The sequence below is a fragment of the Myzus persicae genome, unplaced genomic scaffold (genome assembly GCF_001856785.1).
Source record: "Myzus persicae strain clone G006 unplaced genomic scaffold, MPER_G0061.0, whole genome shotgun sequence".
Classification (NCBI taxonomy): Eukaryota; Metazoa; Arthropoda; class Insecta; order Hemiptera; family Aphididae; genus Myzus; species Myzus persicae.
The window spans coordinates 492,126-516,797 of record NW_019103508.1 but is presented as its reverse complement, the minus strand read 5'-3'; the positions used below and the strand labels follow the sequence as shown (position 1 = coordinate 516,797).

The 24,672-nt window shown below is 38.9% G+C and overlaps 1 protein-coding gene across 2 annotated transcripts; it reads right to left on the bottom strand.

Annotated features, from left to right (window-relative positions):
• Positions 1-301: 301 nt before the first annotated feature.
• On the bottom strand, positions 302-24,013 carry LOC111034629 (B-cell lymphoma 6 protein homolog). 2 transcript variants are annotated; one of them, XM_022315923.1, is made up of 2 exons: positions 23,488-24,013; positions 302-4,655 (listed from the first exon to the last, which is right to left on the bottom strand). In XM_022315923.1, exon 2 carries the CDS (start codon positions 4,588-4,590, stop codon positions 2,554-2,556), a length of 2,037 nt encoding a protein of 678 aa, XP_022171615.1. In that variant the 5' UTR covers positions 4,591-4,655; positions 23,488-24,013; the 3' UTR covers positions 302-2,553. The 2 variants fall into 2 exon arrangements, with proteins under 2 accessions (XP_022171615.1, XP_022171614.1); XM_022315922.1 differs by lacking the exon at positions 23,488-24,013 and adding an exon at positions 14,024-14,706.
• Between the last annotated feature and the right edge of the window lie 659 nt (positions 24,014-24,672).

Here is a 24,672-nt window from a genome sequence, read left to right as displayed (position 1 = left end):
GTACATATGGGTGCGGGGGCGGCCAAATGTAACATTTGATTACAGCTAGGTAAGTGGTCCCATTCGAGCCACTGATTGTTACCGTATAAATTTGTAAGACTGTTAGGAAATTAAGTCCAGGGGAGGGGGATTTCTCCCACTTGCGGACGCAATGCAGCCCATAATAGGTGGTAGGCTGCGGCCAAGGATATGGTTCAACAATCTTCTGGTAGAGACAACCGTGGTCAGTCACGGGTTTCATCAGGATGTGGTACCCAATATGATATGATACAGGAAAAGAAAAAAATCAAGTCACCAATTTTTTTTTCTTATAAATATATTTAATAGAACTTTTTTTTCAATTTCGTCTCGCGTAAACAAACACAGAGCGGCACAGACATATAATATTATTATTAGGTTCATTTAATATTACAAAAGACTATTACGACGGTACACAAAAAATATGCAAAAAAAAATTTTCATTAAAAAAAAATTATGGAAAAACCGATAGAAACATCGTACAAACGTTACGTTGCAATTCTTATACGATTTCTATCGGTCTTCTCTTAACACATGGATTTGAGCAAAGCTTAACATTATTACGACGACGCGGAGAGGTTCACGCGTCGCACTTTAGTAAAAATAAAAATAGACATACACGGATATAGGACGACACATATCATTATACTACGCTGTACCTATATATATATATAAATTCGAAAATAAAAAAAAATCGTTTACAGGTGCGTCGCGTACGTTTCACATAGGTGGATAGTACCATATAAATATATATTATATTCATAGGTACATATAAATATAGTGTTACATTAGGTATATTGTAATGGAAAAATAAAAAATTTATAATTGGTTTTTTTCACGGACAATCTTTTTGCGTCGTTCACTATTGCGAAGAAAAAAAATTACGGTTTTCAATTGATATTATATACGGTCCGAATAGGAATATATATGCGCGAGAGTAGCTTACATCACACACACACATATATATATATATATAGGTTATATGTTTTATACAAATAAAAAATAATAATATTATGTCCCTGTTTTACCGTTTTCCGTATCACTATCTCGCGACGGTTTTATAACATTTCGTTTCTATCACATCTTGCACGTTTTGTGTATTATAAATATTACAATAAAAATAGTATTATATTATATGAATAGTAATAATAATTCAATCGTCCGTATAATATAATATTTATGATAATATTCTATTCTAAACATAATATTAATATGATATGACGTTGTATAATCTCGTTCGGAAAGAAAACTAATTCGAAAGATATGCGGTTTTCGTGATAAAGTATTTACGTTTTTTATTCATCCCGTTGTAATTTTTATTGGAACGACAGAGGCGGAAAACGCGTACACGTAAAAAAAAACTTTGATTTTTTACCGGACGACGAACCACACGCTTCAAACGATTACGAAAAAAAAAAAATTAATAATAACAGTCGCTTCGCATATCGATTTCGCGATGTTTCTCTTTTCCCGTTAGTCGCTGAACGTTATTTCCCCGTAATCAGGTATATCATAATCATAATATATGGGGACATATCGTTATTAAATTTGAGCAAATATTCGCTTCGGCGATGAGTAACAAAAAATTAAAACAATATACTAACATTATATTATTATACGAATAATGACGGATGACTGTGTAAGTTAGCTGCAGGACGACCCGAATGCATCGAAAACCAAGCCGGAAAATCTCGCGACGATAACAATGGTACAAAAACGAAAAAAAAAATGGTAATAAAAAACGAACTTACATAGGATGGCACGTCGCGGTACATAATACATAATAATATACAAAATAATAGTATCACACACCCTGTTTACACTTGCTTACAAAATAATTAGAGTAGAAAAAAATATGACGACGCGCGAGCGTACGACGGACGTGTTCTGTGTCATCGTCGATATACGAAGACTACACGCGACGACGGATGATTGTCGATTTACGAAAATAAATAATATATTTATAATAAATACGAGAAATATTTTTTCGTGGTGTGCGACGAGACACGGAAGTAGTAAGACAACAAGTCGAGTCGTATATCGTCGACGGACGAAACGAAAAGAAAAATGTATACAAAATAATAATATCAACAATACGTAATACCCGAGAAGAGTATCACGATAATAAAATAATATAATATTATTATCATCTATTATAACATGCATAATAATAGTATTATGATGTATACGAAAAACATATTATTTTAATCGTTTCGGCAAACGAATAAACAATTAATTAAATTAATAATAATAATATACATATACATACGCATAAGACTTATTATAATTTTATCTTTGGTTTTGACAAAAAGCTGTGTGCGCACGTTTATAGTGTGGTTGTGTGTGTGTGTAATCGTTCTTAAGACTAAAAAATGTACATACAATCATAATAATAATAATATTATCAGCTACGATTTACATTTTAATAAATAATTATTAACATATTTTACTATTAAAATATCATTATACAAAAGTGACACGCCAATCTACAAATAAAAATATCAAGACCGTCCGCGCGATGGACCTACCACACCGCTACTGAGGTTCGGACTTGCAGAGGACCTCGAGCGGGGGCGACAGCAACAGTTGGCCGCCGGTGGGCGAGGTGGGTGACGGCGGGTCCAGGCCTAGCGCGGCCGCCATGGCCGCGGCGCCGGACGCCGAAGACGACGAGACCATCTCGTACCGGGAGTGGGTGCGCATGTGCCGCGTGATCATGTCTCGGCGGCACGCGGCGTACGGACATTGCGGACATTTATACGGCTTCTCGCCGGTGTGTGTGCGCTGGTGCGTGCTCAGGTGGTCGGACCGCGAGAACACTTGGCCGCACACGCGGCACGTGTACGGCTTGACGCCTGTATGCAGCCGCATGTGCCGAGTGAGCATGTCGCTCCGCGCGAACGACCGGTTGCACACTTCGCAAGGGTACGCTTTGGCGGTGCCGCCGGACGAGTCACCGCCGTTCTCCGACGACGAGGACGCCGCCGTCCCGGAGCCGGGCGACGACGACGACGACGCCGAGGTCTTGTGCCGCGACGCCATGTGCTTGGCAAGTCGATCGTGCAGGCTGAACATCTGCCCGCACACCGGACACACGTACGCCACGTCCGAGCCGACGGGCATCTCCTCGACCACGGGTGACACTTCTAGGTTGTACCGGACGGCCACCGACGCCTTGGTGGTGCGCGACGCCACGTCGCCTTTGACCACGGGTACGGTGTAACCACCCGCGCTCCCGGGCCGGCTGTAGTAGCCCACCGACACCACTGACGTTGCCTGCGGGCTAGTAGTCGAAGAGGCGGTGGCCGGGAGCGGGGGAGACGGCGTCGACGCGGCGTTGGAGATGGTGGTGAGCTGTTCGGCCGCCGGTGGTTGGGGCGCGGTAAACGGCCAACAACCACCGTTCTTCATGGAGAGGTCGAGCGGGCAGTCTTGTGGCGGTTGAGGTGGAGGCGGCCCGGACGACTTGCATCCGGAGTTAGGGCCCCTCTTCCGAGCCGGCTTGTCCAGTGGATGCGGCACTGAGAACGGCCTTTTGCCCCTCCGACCAACACTCGCGGCTGCAGCCGACGCGGTCACCCGGACAGCCGCGGCCGTCGACGCGGTAGAGTCGTCATTACCACCGCTGCTGCAGTGTTCGGCTTTGGTCGCTTCAAACCACATAGGAACATCGGAGTCGGAGTGACTCCGCCGCTTCCGGAAAATGTCGGGCAGGTACTTGGTGTGCAGGTAGTGTTCGAATGTGTACATCGAACCAGCCAACAGCGACGCCGGCGACATAGGCGTAACGGGCGTCTGCTGTGGGTTCTTGTCGTGATGCATGTCCCTGTGCAGGTGCTGCTGCTGCGGTGGGGGCGGTAGCATCGGCGGCAGAGGGTGTCGGGGAGGCGAGGTGCCGTCGCCGCCACAGAACAGGCAATTGCACTTCGGGTACTTCAGATAGTGGTGCAACGGGTGCGGCGGCAGCGTCGGCGGCGGGTGAAACTGCTGCTGCAGCGGCGGTTGTGCGGTAGTGTGTGGGTGCGGCGCCGGCGGGTCGTCCGGTCTCGTCCGGTTCGGGCTGAATGGTGAGTCGGTGTGCGAGCTGCGCGGCGACCGGTTGCACGACGACGACCCGGCCGGGCTGAACGGCTCCTCGTAGTCTTTGCACGACGACCTCCGCAGAGACTCGTCGCTATCGTACCCGATGCCGTTCGTGACGATCGCATCGCCGTGGCCGCCGTCCACCACCACCATGGCGGTCACTGATCCACCGCCGTCCTTGATTGTCGACTCGTCTTCTTTCACGGCGACGACATCGATTTCGATGTTGTTGTTGTTATTATTGTTGTTGTTGTTGTTGTTGTTGTTGTTGTTATTGTTGGGCGAAGTCGCCTGGCCGGCCAACCTGTCGAGCACTTGGTTCAGGCGTTTCCGCTTTTTGTGTTTGACGACTACAGGACGCGTGCTGGGAACGTGGTGCAGGTGGTTGTTGTTGTTCGTGGCCAGCGGATGGTTGTTGTTGGTCTTGTAGATCGTCGACCGGCTCGCCCTGTCTGTCGGCGGCTCCATTTCCACCTCAGCCATAGTCATTCGTGCAGCTAATCGAACAGACGTTCAATCACCGCAAAACGACGCACGCGCACAAACACGGTGACCTGAAACGAGAAAAATTTCGGATTATAGACGGTCGTCAGAAATCGGTGCAGACGACGATTAGTTATTACTCATTATAAGAATTAATATAGATCCTTATGTATAAATAGTTAAGCTTAGAACAAATGTTGTTTAATAATTATAATAAGTCTACAATATAAGTTAGTTGACAAGAACACAATAATTACTGCACAAACACAGCATTGCTTTATGTCAACCGTTTTAGAATATAGCTGCTCAATGTACAGTTTATTATGGTCAGCGATGAACCGCAACCCTGGGATCAGCATAAATAATTTCTTTGACCTTAAAGTATAGATGAAAACCTTTTCAGAGCCGAAATGCACATGTTTGTAGGTTTAGAATGAATTTATCAGGGTTTGAAACTTGTTACCGACTTTACATTATTTTTTATGATGAAAAAAATAATACATGTACCATGAAAAATCTTAAATCTGCATTTTTATAAGGATAAACTTAAAAAAATGCAGTTATTCAAAAATTTATTATTTATATTATCTATATCTATGTTATAAAAATTTAAAATAAATCTGTTTCTAATTTAATTTAAAATATTGATATTATTATAATATGTATTTATTAAATATTGGTAGGTACCTATGCGCGGTAAAAAATAATTATTAAATTTATGTAGGTACCTAGTACCTATATATGATTCAAAGTATGGATGAAGACTTTTTTTTTGAATTAGACTTCTTTATAAAAGAAATTTTTGTATTTTATTTTTGATTTATTAACAAGAAAATATGCGTTAATATGTATAAAATCTTTAAATATGCAAAATCACTTAAACCTGATAAAATATGCTAAAATATGCAACATATACGTTTTTGGATTTAAGTTGAATATACTTATTATGAAACGAATATTTGTCGAATCACATTTATAATAATATGCAAATGAATGGAGTTCCGAGCCCTGATTATTATTATAAATATTATCACTATTATTATTATTATCGTTGAATAGGTATTTTCTGACAGCGTGATATAACTTCGGACCGAAGGAGGGCGACGGCGACACAGAGTATACCTAACCCGTTCACCGCAGCGTGAAAAAAATTGTGCGTAATACCCGGTGCGACGGGCGGTTACGGCGGCGACGTTTGAGGACACGACGCGTCGTTAATTAGTGCTCTCGCGAGCCCGGCAAGGACGCGGCGAGAGATAATAATAATATTATTAATTTTATATAGGTACCTATACAAATACGAGTATATATAAATATATATTATTATCATTATCGTAGTGTGTGTGGATACGATATTATAAGAGACGCGTTTACTATACATTATTTATATATATATATGACATTACGCAACGTCGTTGCTGCAGATTGTTAATCGACGAGAAGAAAAAAATTGTTAGCAATAATACACACACACACACACACACAATACATGTTTTTATTATTACCAATATATTATTATTATATTTTATATTATATATTTTATAATGTGTGTGTGTGTGTGTGTGATATAAAATTGCCCAACTCAATATATCGGACACAGCGGGGGAGTCTCGTCGGCCGCGGCAAAGTTGCGTGGAGGTAAAGTGCATCATCATTTCGCTGGCACAGACGAGAGATGACAACTTGTTGCAGATACCTATATAATAGCACTATCATTACTTGACGTATTTACACCGATTGCAGTGCAGATGAGGCCTCAGACAGGTGACGCCGCCAGATTTACACCCGCAGCGACCGTTCACAGTTATAATATTCTCGCGACCATTCTATCCCAATTTACATTTAGCAGTTTATTAGTGCAGTGTAACGATTCACTCGAATTGGACTACACAATCGCGTTGATGAAGAAGTTAAATATAGAAACGGTAGACCTGCAGGTGGGTGAGCGCGATGGGCGTTTCTCGTCCGAGGATTCTACGCGTTGGATATTATTGTATAATATACGTCGAACTATTAAATGTATCGCAATATTATCGAAATATTCGAATGTTTGGCGGTTACCCTGCAGCAGGATAAAATACTGTTATACTGTGAATAACTTCTTCCATTTAACAACATATTCTATTTACCTAACAAAACTCTCTATACTTAATTACTTAATTACTTAATTACTAAATACTTTTTTTTGTTGCACCAGTGATACTCCGTCATATGGAAGGTATAATGTGTATTATGTGAAAATTGGTTAATTACTATATTAGCTCCTCCGAATGAATAAAAAAAACATCTCTCATAGCATATACATTGCCTATTAGTAATTATACGTATACATAGGTAGCTGGTATGCGGCATATGTAATTGCACTCTGTATTTCTAATTGAAATAAAACAGTTATCAACATAGGCCACTGCACTTATGGCGGCTGCAGTGGCTAATAAAGCATCTCTAGTCTATACTGCAACCGACCATACGCGATTCGTAGCGAGCGGCGAAACCACTTAAAAATCGATAAAAGCGACGAAAATCGCCCAAAATCAATTGGCTCCCCATTTTTGCAAAACTTAGGTATGTCCTTCGCGATCTCAACAAATCGAAAACCCTCACAGACTGATATTTGCACGATATAAACACACGTGTACGACGACGACTGTCGGGTCTCAGTGACGGTTTTTTTCACATATGTGTACCTATACATAAGAATTTTTGGTAACTCGACTGACTGAACCTACGCACGACGTCTTGCAGTCAGTAGTAGTAGTACTGTAGTAGTAATACTGTAGTAGAAGTAGTAGTAGTAGTAGTAGTAATACAAGGGAGCGGTGCAATCTCGGTGTTAACGACAATTAACCGGTTTCGCCAGAGGATTATGGGAGACGATTTTGTTTGTTTTTTTAAATTTTTTTTTATTAGGCACTGTTGACGTTTAATTCTCGGTTTTATTTTATTATTCGTTTTCAAGACGCTTTGACTGGATCGATATAATAAAACGATCAATAACTGAAAATTCGTCTCGACGACGAGCGTAATGTTGTTCATTATCATAATATCATCTATGCGTACCCACCTGGACTATTTTGTCGTGTGCAGCAGCTACAAAGACGACGGGCGGCGTACACATTGCGATTATGTTCATAAATTTCAACAAAAAAATACGTTACTCACAACGACGACTGTGACGATCATCGACGACGGTCATCGATTAAAACTACATTTCGCAACTCTCTATATATATTATAATATAATCCGCGCGACGGCGTCTGCAGAGACGACGGTATGTGTGTGAATTTAAAATATTTCCACCCAACATTATAATATATAATATAAAATATATGTGTATATAAATATATTATAAAGTTATTGGTACGAGTTTTGTCGGCGAAATCGAAAGGTCGTTTGAAATATCGCTTCGCGAGTCACAATGATTGAGCGCTTTTTATGTATAATATACGCGGTGTATTTCGCGAGGAAAACCTACGACTATTTCATATTTTTATTTTACCTTCAATAAAACGCACATAATATTATATAGGTGTACCTATATCAAATCAACGTTGCCTAACGTCGTCCGTGGTTAACGTTTCATTAAACGGCCATTAATCCAAAATGTATATTCAATGTTATACATTAATATGTATGATAAATGAATGAGGTGAGCTGAATACCCTGCCGCAGTAGGTAGGCGTATAATATATAGATGTAGATTATGCAGAATTCGTATACGCTTTATGTCATGAGTTTTTCTACGTCCGACGTGACCGCCGCGTCGTTATTGACAAAAACGAGATGCACGAGAGTAAAATTTCAAAAAAAAAAACCCCCGGCCGTACAACTGGCGGTGGCGCTCAAACAAGTTTCATGACGGCGACGTCTGTATTTATACGTATAATATTATGGTGTACATAGATTTTCAATCACTTACCGGCTACCGCACACGACGACGGAAAAGTCCGGTTGTCATAATAATTATGTTGTGATGTACATTTGAGGAAGGCTATATCGCCATGATGACGAACGACAAAACTACAAAATATTATCAATTATCATACACCGCGAATACCTAAATACAGTTTACGACAAATCAACGAACGTACCGAAAACTAAAGAATAAGGTGAAAAACGATAATAAATAATAATAATATATTAAAATAGCAGTTGTTCGGCGACGATGATTTTAAGTATTTGCAATACGAGTGTACATATTATTATAGCAGTAAAAAATCAGTAAGAGTTAGTAGTAAAAACAGAAAGAGAACCTAAGTTTGTGCGGGTTGCTCTCACGCTGCCGCCTGTCGATATACTACAGCGATATCATTTTACGCGCGGGGTGCATAATGTGTATATGTATTGTGTTTACTCGCGTACTATAGTGCGCGCCGTATACGGACGACGGAAATACTACTTACGTATATATTATTATTATTATTATTATTATTATTATTATTATTATTATTATATAAGCCACAGTAACGGGGTGGTAAAAGGGGAAAATATTAAATCGAGCGGATTTACGAGGCGCCACGTGAACTGCTCGACGTAGGTATATATACATCGGGACCCGGGTGAGGCAGTCGTCCTTGACATTGGGTCGATAAAGTGTGCTTAGCGCGAGAGCTATCGCGGCCGATATAGTATAGTAATCGATAAAATACGACAAGCGTGCGTAAAATATACGGCTAAGAGGGTAGTTTTCGCAGGAACGTGGCCGAGGGAGAGGTAAGAGGGGTGGCGCACGCGCGCTCGTGTCTATGCATGTATACATAAATATATATGCTACCTGTTGCTGCGCGGGCGCTGCTCTCCGAGCCAACAGTTTAACCACCCAACCTATCACTGCTTTCGTGTTTTCCGACGACCGTGAATCGCGAAGTCGTTTCGATTTCTACACACACACACGACACATATATAATAACGTGGCGAGGTCATCGACCGCAACCTCCACCAGTCCAACCCCCGTCTACGCTACTACCACCCCATCACACACGTAAGAATCGATACAGTTTTAGGACGGTATCGCAATAATAATAGAGTAGGTAATGGGTGTATTAAGTATTTATATAACATACGTATGTTATACAACCCGGTACATGGTTTTCAGTTTCGCAGCATCCACAACGTAAACACACTACACGCGCGACCCGTAAATATAGTACTCCTTCAGCCGAATGATTGTTTGGACATAAATTCATTCGGAAACTGATCCAATAGAATTCGATGAACTCTTCACCGGATATATCTCATCGGCGTGACGACACGCTATACGTACCCAGTGCAGTGACGGCGACACACATGCGAAGAACAACAGGCCGGTTATCGCAAAACGCACACTATACATAATATACAAAAGCGACAATTATTTCAAATTTGAGCGTTATTATATTATTATGATTGTTGTTGTCGATGTGTGGGCGTAAGTGGGCGTAAATTGTGGGAGCGTTTCGCGCGTAGGTCGCGTCCTAAACAGAGGACGGCGCGTGGGCCCCCCCTCGCGCGAACGTATACTCATATATACTCCTACGCCACTGTTTTCTAGAGCAGTTCGCGCGGACTCTGGTCAAAATACGACATAATAACCGACGGCGACGGCTTACGTCTCGTAATATAACCCGACACGTACTGCACTGCGGGGTGCTCGCGGTAATAGAGACTACGGTGGGGGATGATGATCGATGCGATTTTAGAAATTTATTACCTTATGAACGCGAAGACCAAGTGTCGCGGCGTATTTATTACACACAAAGTCGTGGTCACCGATTGATCTGCACCAATCGCGATAAACCGACACTATCTAAGTATATAAATACGTCATACCTATTACTATATAATATATTCGAACGCGCGTTACACTTACACCCATATATGTTATTGCAGCAGAAAAATCAAAAATCCGATACGACAAACGAGTCCCCGTGATACGTAACAATTTATATTATACAATAGCGCGTAATAAAATTTAAAAAAGAGGGTATCAGCTCTGTGGAGATATCGCGTAGTTTCGTAACACGCGCGTTGAGCAATCGCAAAGCCCTCGTATGTATCCCATAAATATAGGTACACCTATATACAGGCACGTCAACCACCGTAGGCGTATATACAATTATTATTATTAGTACAATCATATTATCGTCTACTCTTATCCCTCCGCAGCACTCGGACGAAGAATTTTACACCCCTTCGCACGGACCGAATACTTACGCCCTCCGTCGACTACACGTCGTATTGTGTTTGGGGCAGTGTATATGTTTATAAACGAGTAGTACGTGTCATCGTCCGTGATGTGCAATAAGAAAGAATGAACAGCACGTGCTATACTACTATTGGTCGCTTGAGTCCAGACGGACTAACGCCGACCCACTCGCGCACGTACCAAAAACCCAGGGCCCCAACCCTTTACTCTCGACCACCGAACAGTGGATACGGATTAAGCAACATTCGGGATGCAATGACGGCATCAGACATAAACTACGGACCTCTGTTGTAGGTACAGTAACCTTGTATGGCGATGATTATGATAATAATGATTAAAATTAATAATGTACAGAAGCTCCCGCGCACTGTCATCGAACATGTGAAAATTATAATAATAAGTTTTCTCTGTGAGATTGTACATTGTATTTCACATGCGCGTTACGTGTTGTGGGCGGTGAACGCCGTTAGAATTAAACCAAAGAAAATTGTTATTAAGTGTCAACACGGCCTTTTGTTTTTGGAATACACCTAATATAATAATAATTATTATTATTATTGCGAAAATACTATTATGGTAATAACGGACAACTGTTATAAAATGAAATCCTACAATCATAGGTGGACACCACGTAAATGTATAATATGCCGCATTCAGTGATAGCGACGACGGGTCTCTGGCACAATTCCGTTTTCTATTTACTCCGATAAATTAACCGATATTAAAAACATAACTCTTGGGTCTTGTTTAAATATAAACTACGAGTCTATAACGTATGAGTACACAGTACACTGTACGCGTAAGATACATTTTATCGTCAAAAAGACGACCGGACATTTGTACAGAATAATAATAATAAAAAATACGATTGTTTTCTTTAGTAACATGACCTATATTTTATTCATTACAACAGAACTAATTGCGAGTTATTTTTCTTTAATATGTCAAAACAATACAATTTAAATCCTACACGATCTATTATATAAACTTATAAACCCGAAACTAAAGTGTCATATTTTCAAGGCGTATAACAACAAAAGATAATAATAATAAATTGTTGAAATTATTGTTTTAATTTAATTGATATTTTTGGCGATGTCTGTACAGTTATTGTTGACACTTGAACCATAAAATATGCAGTTATATATTTGCGGAAGGTAAGTTTACAATAAAATATAAAATATACATCAGCTACCTACCTAATAATATGAAGAATTTATAGAATTAATACAGGCCGTAGAATTTTTTTTTTAATTAACCTGTATAACTTCTGAACGGAAACGTCATATTAGAATTTATAAAAAAGCAAAAAGAAAAACTAATCGTCTGGTAAACAATATTTAAAAATTATGTATTTTTCGACAATGAATAAGTAACGGTTTTGCTAAACACAATGGCAGGATGCACCTTTTTTATTTTTATTTCACCCACCAAATCTGTTCAAAGGTCATCGGTACATCCTTGGCAATCATTAATTATTTATCCTTGAAAAATATTCAACATTTGAACTCGTCTGGCGCACGCACGTTCAGTTCACCTCCCCCATTTCGCATAGTATTGTAGAAAACACATTTGAATATTCAGCCTTTGTGCATGTATTATTTAACGATAGTTTTTTTGTTCTTCAAAATTAATTTCCTGGAGGCTCAGGTTACTTATTTTAATGTAGACTAGGGCTTTGAATTTTCTTTAGTAATTTTTTTTTTCAACGCCAGGACAAAAATGTTTACTTAATTTTATGTAAATAGAAATATGGATGTATATATTTTTAAAAACGGTAATATTTTTCAGAATATGTCGATTTTATTTTTCCCGAGGGACGTCAATAAAAAAAACATTCTCTTTTAGATAGTAAAAATTATAAAATAATAAATTTTGATCGTAAAACAGTGTCCGGCGCTATTAAACTTGACGTCGGCCGTAAACGATTTGTTTAATAAACATACCTAACATAAAAGCATAACTACTATTATACGATTCATTTATAAATTATTATAAGTATAGCCGTGTAGGGAATTTGTTAGTATACGTAGAATTAATTTTATTCAAGTTTTATTTTATAAGCTTTAAAGTTTACACATCAATGACAATCTCATCTTATATATGAATCGTATTACTTTTGTATATTTATAGATTTTTCAATTATATCTACCATTGCATAACCACGTTGTAAAAATGACGAATATTTTTAATCAAGTCCACAGGAAAAATATTTTTTTAAACAAATTATTTATAATTTTCCAAATTTATGTCAATTATGTAATAATTATTAATTTTTTCAACAATGAATATTTTTATTATTGCTAAATTATTCGACTTGTGAAATCTATGTCCGGAATTGAATTTCATCGGTCGAGCGAAATTCATGAAGTACGCGGGTGAGTTTAACCTGGTGTGGAGGGGTAACTATATTTTTGCACTAAAGCATTTTCTACCGGATGTGCCATTCAAACAAATTAATGTTCTTATTTCAGTCATCGCTTTATCCAGGCTATTCTGAACGCCCGTAATTAAAACGCGATTAGGACATCGACGACGACACTTATTAACTACAATATACATACTAAAGAATTTTGACCACACCGAAACACGATAGACCAACGGCCTTGCATTACCATATACACGGACAATCGATTTTTCGAATTCATCGGTCACTAATGGGTTTCTTATTACAATAATCACCGGTTTTCCTCTGAACTTGATTTATTAGTTATAGGTCGAAATTTAATTGAAGCCCTTGTTCGACACATCACACACACACACACACACACACACTCACATACACTACTGTTCTAGATCGATAATTACATAGGTCGGTATGAATTTCGATAAAATCAACGTGTTATTAAAGTGTCTCGGGTAACGAAAAACGTCTTAAGTAAAGTTTAAACATTTTTTCGACGCGTAATCAAATAATGAAATATACCTACATGTGCGCACAGACACACACCAGCCAAGTCGTACATTTGCCGAGACCGTCGGAATGCCGGGCGTGAATGTTTTCAATACACGAAAAAAAATTAATAACAACGACAGTGGTAAAAAAAAAATACCTCATAAATATTTAATAATAAATATAATGATAATAATAACACCGGGATGAATAATATACACACATACGATTAAGTGCGCACGTTAAAACACCGGTAAATCTTTTCACGGCAAAAACGACCTACGTCGGAGCGACGACGACGACGATGATAATAATACCCACAACATTATTATTATAATATTAATAATAAAAACGATTCTGACCTGCTGAAACCTGGGTTTTCTTTCTGTTATTTATTGACGACACGAATCCGACGACAGCAGAAAACGTGCGATTTTCGAGAGCAAACGGGCGAAACTTCACGACGGCAGCCGTACATCATCGAAAATAATATTATTACGGTAGGTAAGTCACAACAACGCTCAAAGTATAATAATATTATCTCGTATCGTATAAAATATGATGCTATAATGTTGTTGTACTCTCGAGAGGCGGTAGAAAAATGCACAACGAGAGACCGCACACAAATCCGATTTACACCGAGATCGAGAAAAAAATCGTCATGACAACACTATATAATAATAATATTTTATAATATTATCTCATGTGCGTGTGTGTTGGCGTTTACGTACTTCGGCGGCAGAAACACGACGAGTGTGCGAAAGTATTAAATAAAAAATTGATAATGTATAAAATATAAACGACGATGGCGGTAATAATAACAAAAATATTACATGAAATAATTTTTGTATAAAAAAAAAAACTAGCGGGCGCGTGTTGATCGGGCTCGGCGTTATAAAACTCGATCGTGAGACACGTGATCGTTGCGCGGGACGCGTACACTCGTGAAGATGACACACGACGAACGTCCGGACCGCCACTGGCTGGCCGGAGAGCTCCGCGATCACGTCGCCGACCTATACCTGGCGCACTCGTGACGTCCGGCGCTCCGCTCCGCGGTGACGGCCGGCGCGCACACACGCGCACCGACGCCGCCGACCGCGCACGAACGGACACGAAACGATAGCCACCTCCGCCGCCTCCGCCACCGCCGCCGCGTCGACGACGACGACGACGCCTCGGCGGCTCGCAGTCGCAGCCGCGACCTCCCCGAAAATTTCGCGATGATGTTACGTGCGATTGTCGTCGTCTTGCCACGTGCTCACCGTTTTACTGCTTTTACTATTAATAATATTGTTCATTTATTTTTTAGCTGCTCACTAATATTTAATGGACCAATCGCGTTTCACCAAACATAATATTATAGCACGTTTGGCGATTGCTCATGCGGCATGGCATTGCCCGGTGTTGTTATTATCATCACGTTGCGATTTAACATTGTTACGAATAATAAGTAATCGTTAATGACGTCGAATCGGTTCCCTCGGAAGAATATTAATTCTACAGACAAAATTAGGAGAACTGAATCCTAAGAGACAAAGACCCCCTGCACCCCATATCGAATTCCACTAGTTGCGCCGATGTCAAGCACCCCTCCCCTGCAAACGAGTCGTACGATATTATATTATTAACTGGAACACGGTTATCAGTGGCCACGAGCCGAAGCCTAAAAATAGCTTATTGACGTAACGACCGTATAAATTGTCTCTAGCGCGCGTATCTTGTTATGGTTAAAGTAGGTAGATTTGTACATAATAATAACGTCGCGCGGTACTCCTATATTTATACATAGGTAAACATATTAATATGTTTATACATGAATGTGGAATACGAGAGAACGAGGCGAGCGAACGACTACAGTAGAGCAGACAGGTATTTTTCGAGTTCCTTTAGATATTTTGTTCGGGACGTTATCTGCTTTACTCTTGTACGCGTACTAAATAAAAATAACCCGATGCCGAGCCAATCTCGTGCGATTATTATTTTTCCCGGCTATTACTCAACCGTTGTTTATCGATTTCCACTATATTATTATTGAAATCTCGTACAAGCGCATTACGTACGGACCCGGTAAACAACCCGTACGCACTACAACATATGGAGCTGGCAGTAATGCGGTACAATATTCATAGGTATTCGATTTTATCCACAACGGTTGGTGTTGTCGTCGCGTGCTCACGGTCGAATAGTCTGGTCTGAGAAATTCGCCAACGTCGTTCCTCACTAAATTCTTCCGCTACATCGCGATTCGTGAGTGTTGAGTTGTATGAACGACAAATAACACGATAGGGAGGTAGTATATAATAATAACAATAATGGTGTAATGTGCGCAAATGACTTCTGGGATAAGCCGAAACACAACAAACCACATGTGTGTACGGATGAAGGTTTCCCGGTAATATTTCCAGCAAGAAAATTCGGCGGAGGGGTCCCGTACTCCCGTCCTACAGGATATTATTCGATTTGTCGCCGCAGGGCACACCATAATAATATAGTAGGTAATTGCGCCTTGGTTTCCCAAACTTAAGTCGCTAACCGTACAAAATATGTACATTAATAACATTTCGCGGAGAACATGCACACGCGTTAGTCTTATCGATTTTATCCTGGTTCGACGACGGCGCGATAATAATAGCTCGATTTTATTAACGTCGCAGTTGAGTTACAACAGAGAAGGGCGAGTGTCGCACGTGCCGTGCTCAAAACAACAACGACTTAGGCGCGTTGAAATATCTTTGATTTTCCTTTACCACCCACAATTAACAACAATAATTACAATACATGTGCACACGGAATCAGTGAAAATTTTATTATGAATAGATTATCGGAGTTTCGCAGTATAATATAACCACGTGATAATTTATTCATTCGTGCTGTCCATAAATTATTGGATTTTCAATTGTTTTTTCGTTTGTAAATCGTAATCCATTCGTAGACGATAACCGATAAATATCAAACATTAAATCATCAACTATCAGGTAGTTACTGTGATTGAACACGGCTTAAACCCAACCTTCGTTGTGACGGTTCTACAACGTTTGACAAGAAGTAAGAACCGAAAACGCAAGTTATCGACTCCAAAATAAATTGTCGTAGATAATAGGACACGCGCTAGCGAATAAACCAACTGATATGGAATGGCGGGGAGAGGTGGGTTACACGCGCGCGCGTGTATCGTCATATTATTATTATACACGCATATAACAATAATGAAATCGTAAGAAAAAAATCGTAGGTAGGTACAGGATTTATTAATAATCGTTTTTTTTTTTTTTTCATTATACACTGCACAGGTAGTATTCAGGCACCAGTGTATAAAATAATATAAAATATCAATAGGTGTTATCGTCATCGGCGGTACGTACTTCTAATATACCTATACATATAGTATTATATGCTATAGCTCGCGCGCGCGACCCGTCGGTAAAGGAGACGCGTACACAAAACCGTTACGAAATCGATTATAATATTATTATTTTTGTCGGGAAGCCCGGAAAAATCGACCGAAAGACGGTGGAGGTGGCAGCGGCGGACACACATTGACTCACGTCCGACGCTGTCTCAAGTTTGACTCGCACGTAAAAGAGTGAGGACAAAAAAAAAAAAAATGATATTAATAACAATAACAATAACATTAATAATAAAAACGATTTTCTTTAGTCGTCGACCGGTCGACGTGTGCGCGCGAAGACGCGAGAGACGAGAGGGTGACGTCCGCCCGTCCGTCGCCGTGCCGGACCGCGCGCCGCCGAGACTCGTGCCGCCCACGTGAGTCGTTTTTCGTCCTCCCCCCTAGCGGTGAGACAACAGGCAGCGGCGCACGGGACGCGATAGCACGTGCCCGTCCGTCTTCTATTGTGCGCGATCGCACGTATAATATATGTACACAATATAATAATAATATAATATAGGTAACCCCCACACGTGTATACACACATATAACATTATATCTATTATTATTATTTATTATTGTCGTGTCCGGGGGTTGGTATACGTATGTATATATGATGCGCGGCCACCCTCGCTTTTGTAACGCACCGGGTCGCGTGTTTAACAAGATTTCGCGCCGATACGAACAACACGCAGCCGCCGCCGCCGCCGCCGCCGTATATAATATGGTAGGTGGTTCATATATTATTATTATATACGCTCGTGATTTATTCGTTTGGCGTATAGGTCGACGACGACGACGATCGGGTATCGAATAGCAGCGTGTGTGTTTGTTGCCTTTTTATCGGTTTCACATAATATACACACGCTAAACGGTAAGCGACCGCGGCATAGTCGCGCGACGGGGTGCCATCGTCGTCGTCGTCGTCGTCGTCGTCGTCGTCTGGTCGTCCAAGTCGATAAGTCGCGGTCCGGAAGAGTAGTTACTACTGTGTTGTAGTCGGCAGTAGCATAATATATTATTATTATTATAAAGTGCAACCGCACTCGCGGTATGTATACGAACAACAAAGCCTGTATAGCCCATACAACTGCACGTCTGCACCCATTTTATACGGGTGTAGTACATAGTATTATATATATATATATAGGTATGCATAGGTATACACAAATAATAAAAGGAGAACGACGAAGACGACGTATAATATTATAACGACCGTTATTGTGCCGGACCGGTGTACGTGTAATTATTTGTTATTGGCTGTTTATATAATATATTATTATAATATGCGAGGTCTTCGTGTTACACACTTCTGCGTGCGTATGTGTGTGCGTATGTGTGTGTGTGTGTGTGTGTGTGTGTGTGTGTGTGTGTGTGTGTGTGTGTGTTGAGTGTCGCGTTATAATAAGGGCGAGCTACGCGTCGTTGATATTATTCAAAGTCGACTGACGGACGGACGACCGTTTTTTTTTTATTTATACGAAACAGCGTCCCGGCCGGGAGAGAGATTGTAAAACTGTCCGAGTCCGAAGCCCGAACTCGTCGTCTGCGGACAACTCGCGGCGAGAACGCATATATTATAATAATACTCATATAATGACATAAACAATACGATCGTTTACAAACGCAGCTGCTAGCGATGGAATTTTTTTTTATTAGGGCGGTCTGAAATCGGGTAAGTTATAATATCATACGCGACGTCTTGTTTTCCGCGTGGTAGACGTTTTCGACGGATTTCGTCTGTTTAGATTTTTTGTTTCTGACTAGACCCGGGTATCCCGATGAAATCACACCCCGTAATATTATAGTGTTCGCTATTTTATTCATCACGAATTCGTTGGGTTTTGGATAATTGGTGTTGCAATAATCGTGAAATCACAAGTCACTCAAGTCACTGCAGATGTTTTGTAATAATATTATATAGATACACTGGGGAAATAAAATCTCATTGATACTCGCTGCTATTTCATATCTACCTATATATAGGTACTTATATCGGTTTTACGACGGTGTTGTCTATTATTGTTTTCGTGTTAACAAGCAATTAATCATTTAAACTCGTAGGATTAGAAAAATACCCGTTAACAACAATTTTAAATACATTTATAATCGCACATTCATGATGGGTAGAAAAAAACTCTTTATTCTGTCATAATACCAACACACCCAACCACCCACTACAATATTCTAATTAATTAAACCACTTCAACTATTGAAAAAATCTAGTGTATTAATCCGAGGCCATTAATTTTATGTCGATGTAGTATACCTAAAGGTAGAGTATAGGTAGGTACTTGGGGAAATTTGTTAATTTTCGCTTGATAAAACATTATTAGAATAAAATATCAAGTCACGAACTGCCGCCGTGGAGATACGACGACACCTCGTCGCCGTAGTGTAAGGATACTTAAAAAATAATAAATAATTGTAATAATCAATAATGTCGTCTTTATAATAATCAATAAAACGATAGCAACGTATTCGCAGAGAAAAATGGAATTCGATGTCTGGACGTGCACAACGCGCTAGAATAACGCGTGTCGGATAAGCACTTGGATTCTTATCATTACGATCGCTGCAGGACCGCGATATCTATTGAGGGGTGTGACGGGCGTAACAATGCGGTTCTTTTATGTACGAAAAGAAAATAGCTTTAACGGTTTTTTTTTTATTTGTAAGAAGAAAAACAAATATGTATTTACGTATTTTAATCCGCGTCTGCGGTACGCCATTTGAGGAGAACAGTTTTTGCGTGTCGTCCAGGACTCGTGGCGTACACGTATACAAAAAAAAACCTCTTAACTAATCGTTGCAAGTATACAGCTAGTATAGGTACTATACAAGTTATAACTATATATAGTGTCCGTGTACTTAACATATACGCTTGTATGCATTATAAACACACAAATATTTCTTTTTCAAAAACATAATATACGCACGTGCTGTATCGCCGGAAAGATATAATCGTGATGTTCAAAATTTGTTCATATCAAAATGTTTATCTCGCCTATATTATGTTTACTTTTTACTCTTAATGCATTTTATTATGTATAGGTATAATGTGGTAAACGCAAACGGGCATAATGTGAAGTGGGTCTTAAAGTCTCTATATATATTATAAGCTGCAGTTTAGCATCTACGGTAATACGAGTAATCAAACGCGAGTTCTAAAAACGTTTTATTTAAAATTTTAATTACATTAAAAGCCGTTTAGCCGAGTTTAGTTTTAACGAGACGAAACCTAAGCTTAGTATCCGTAGTTGTATAGGTACTTTAAAATATTATACATATATAAAAATTTAAATAGGATATACGGGTGTGTGTATAGGTATTAAGCATAGTATAGTAATATAATATAAATCTCTTTCTCGTATAAAAGCGATTTACGAGAAACGGGGTTGATCGATCATCACTATCACCATTGTGCAGGTAGACCGTTATCCGTGTAACAAAATCTTATTTTCAAAATATAGTTATGACACGTGCGACCGTTTTTTTTTTTTTGGCGCATTTCGTCTTGAGCGTCTCGTCAACAAAGACCCGACCCAAAGGAGAACAGCTGCACCGCACACCGAACAACAATCGATGACGCCCCGTGCGGCTGTTTGATCTCGTAACAACCCAAACGAAATTGGATTAGAAATTATATTATATGCAAACACCGTAAACGGCATCGTACACATAAAATATAACAAGACCTTTTCTTATTCATTGAATTTCCACTCGATTTGATCCGTCCGGTCCGCAAGAATATATTGCGTCGTATATAACGATATTATATAAACGACCGAGCGTCCCACTACCGGAAATTTCTGTCCGGTTTTGTAACATTATTTTATAAATTCTAATTAATATCACTATATTACAACGTGTCTAGACTGTTATCTTACAGCAGTCGGGCGTATTAATTTCAACTTTCGTTTTCATATCAAAAATAGATAAAATAACATTACAATAATTTGTTATCGCAGCAAAAAATTGTGTCTGCTTTAATCAAAAACGATTTTGATAAAATTGTTGACGTCTATATCTATACTGTACGTGGGCATCAACTTTGTCGGAACATAATGTATGGACTGCATAAATAGTTATATAAGTTTGAGCATATATACGCAAAGGCCATACAAAATTATATTTAATTTTTTTTATTAATTTTTTTATGACCCGCATAATATTATATTTTGAAGTATCACACAACGAAGTGATCATTTCGCGAACCCTTCTGAGGAAACAATAGATTTTTTTTTTTAGTGAACTTTTCAAGGGACGATTATAGTTGTTTCGATCTATACAATATTATGCAGTTTAAACTACTCGCATACTTCTAAAACCACTGAATGGACTCGACAGCATTACAAAATCTAAAATACTAGTTGTGTACTTGTAGGTATCAATATTCGATTGTATTCAATTGTTACCATAATATTACATCACTCATCACAGTCTTTACGAGACTTAAATATTAAAAATGACTAATAACTTTTTCAGCGAAAAAAATGGCACGACGTGAACAATTTTTTAAAAATTTTGTAAAAAACATTTAATTGTCTGTTGTTCTTTTTATTGTAAAAGTGTATAACACGGAAATGTACCAACAATTAAAAATATTTTTAAAAACATTGTTTTCAAATCTACTTTTAGGCAAAAAAAATTACTGTAGATTTTAAGTATTAATTTATGTTAGATTAAGAAAAAATAAATATTAAATTCCTTTTATTATTGTTATAAATTAAATTTAGCAATTGATTATTCTAAAAACACATCTTCCCAAATTAATCTTTACCAAAGGTTAATTAGTAAAAATTAGTTTAATTTTCATGTTTATAAGTAAGTATAACCAGAAATCAGAATGCTTTCTACTGACACCGCGGAATCATTGATATAAAGACAATAAAATAAATAGGTTTACACCCGATCAATCAATTTTGAGAGAATAACGTAAAACATGGTCATTTATTGTTGTATACATTAAATATTTCCTGAGGATGAAGAATTTATTCTAAATTAATTAATTTAACTTGTGAATTGTGATAATAAAATATACACACTTCATTTAGATTTAAACATTTAACTAAAGATTTCTTTGTTAAAATTAAAACTTATTTTTAAATATTCCTTTTATATTTTAAGTTTTTGATTGATGTATAGTTTTGTTATATCTCGAATGTAATGTACATAATGCGAATGACAGATTATTCGATAAGAAGACGTCGTTATAAACGCATGTGTTATTTACAGTACATAATAATATTTAGATATTATAAATGTCTACGTACGATATAGTCCATTTTGCTCGGATCTTTTTAGATATTAGAATGAATTGACCTATTAATAATTATACAACTTAAAAGCAAGAATATTATTCAATACCGTTCGGGGCATTTTGCCATTTTTAAGTACAATTTTATTTTTGAAGCGAGTTATGAGCGTTGTAAATTAAATATAACATGTACACAAATTGTCAATAAAAGTGTCTATAGTTACAATACGATAAAAATGCTATCTATGTATAAATAGTATAAAAAGCATAGTTGATACGTAAAGCTAACCTTTAAAAAATGGTTTGTTTGGACATATTATATTGATATGTAAAAACAAGTTTACATAATAATACCATAGATTGCAAACAAGGTGTGGACGATGGACTAAACATATATGTATTTGATGAATGTGTATACTTACTGTATATTAATAACCAATATATTAAAATGTAAATATAATTTTAGAGGTCTTTAATGACTATAATATGTAATGTAAACCGTAAGGTTCATGTTTTATTTGATAACACTCTTTTAATGGTATTTGTATACAAGTTGAACGGAGATCTTCAATATTATTTGAAATCGTTTAGCGCATATTTGGCCAATCAAAATTTTATACCAAGCCGGCGAAGATTTTATAGTTTTGCAAATCGTCTAACATTATACTCTTGTAATGCCCAACGCAGAGTAGGCCGAAAACAGCGGCGCCCACGTTTGTCGCGAGGTCAAGTCCGGACGACGTGTAATATTCGGCACCCGAAAAACTTAACGGTTTATTTATATACCTATTTGAACTTCGGTCCAAATCACCGGCTCGCGCTTTGAGAATAACTCGGTTGTAAAACTAATTGGTCCGGTCGGTTATTATTATTATCATCATCATCGGTGCCGCAGCGACGAATTTCGTACTCAAATTGAAATAAATGTTCTTGTCCGATATAATATAAAACGTCATAAAAACAGTACAAAAAATACAAAAAAATAATAATAAAAATAACATGCGTACGTCTGTCACGCGCAATCCAGTTTAGCATAACAAAATATTCCGGTTTTAACGTCGAAACCGATAAAAATAAGTCCCCACCAAAAAGTAAAAATAAATAATAATAAATAAATAATAACAATAATAACAATGATAAAAAAATAAATAAAACCAAAAAATAAATCAATTTACCTTGTGAAATCGTGGCGTGGAATCTCGAACGCAGACAGACGCCCACGAGACGTATCGTGGGAGAAGATCGACAAAATGGGGAAAAAAAATACTAAATAATAATATCGTTACAAAAAAGGCGCGCACTGCAATACACAACTCGTAATATTATATTATATAAATACAAAACGACGTACGTATAACGTAGGTTACAATTTTATTATTAATTCGCGAAATGTTTTACCGTGTAGAAATAAAAAGGATTGCGATATAAACAATATTATTAAACCGAAGTAGGTATACGAGATGGAGCACGCAGAACGGACACGATGCGATAGTGTTGTGTGCAGTCGTCCGGACGACAAAGCTCGTTTTTTTTATTTATCTAACAAAAATCGTTTTCTCTCTCACGCCTCGTATATACCTACGTGTATATAATAATACGATTACAATGATTATAATGTTATTACGCGATACACTCCTGCAACAGGTCGTTCGGTCGCCTGTTGCTGACACACTGATCCTTCTTTCGGTTCCGCCGACGCCGCTTTTACTCGCGGGCGTCGATCGTCGTCGTCGTCGTCGTCGTCGCCGCCGTCGTCGGGTCTTCCCCCGAAGGGCGGACGGACGGACGGACGTCCGCTGCGTGTAGGGGGATCCCTGTAACCGGTGGGCGGAGTCGTCGGGTTAACGTCGGCGGTGGTAGTGGTGGCGGCGGCGGCGGCGGCGGTGATGCATAGGGGTGGGTGGGGGTAGTTGAACACACACAATAGTATATTATAACGTATTATATACACGTGTATGTGTGTGTAAGTGAGTGAATTTGTGTGTATGTGAGCGAGTGTGAATGCTCAGCGTGGCTTACCTGTACACGTTTAGATGGTTTCGTACGTATTTAGGTTGTAGCGAATGTTCGTTGCCGAAACCGCAAATTATTGTTACACACACGAAGACATTATACATACCTAGGTATACGTCTTAGTGTTTTACGGTTTGTTTTTAAAATATTATATATTTCTGTTATAATTATATCGTCGGCGGGATTCGGCCCGGGGGCTCATCATCCGCAGCGGCCCGATGGTCGCTCGAGTTTCAGACCTACGTCAAAAAGAAAAAATATCATCCCCGACTTGATGATAATTGATAATAATTATAACATTTATCGACCCGCCGTCGCCGCCGCCGCTAATTGCGCACGGCGGCTGC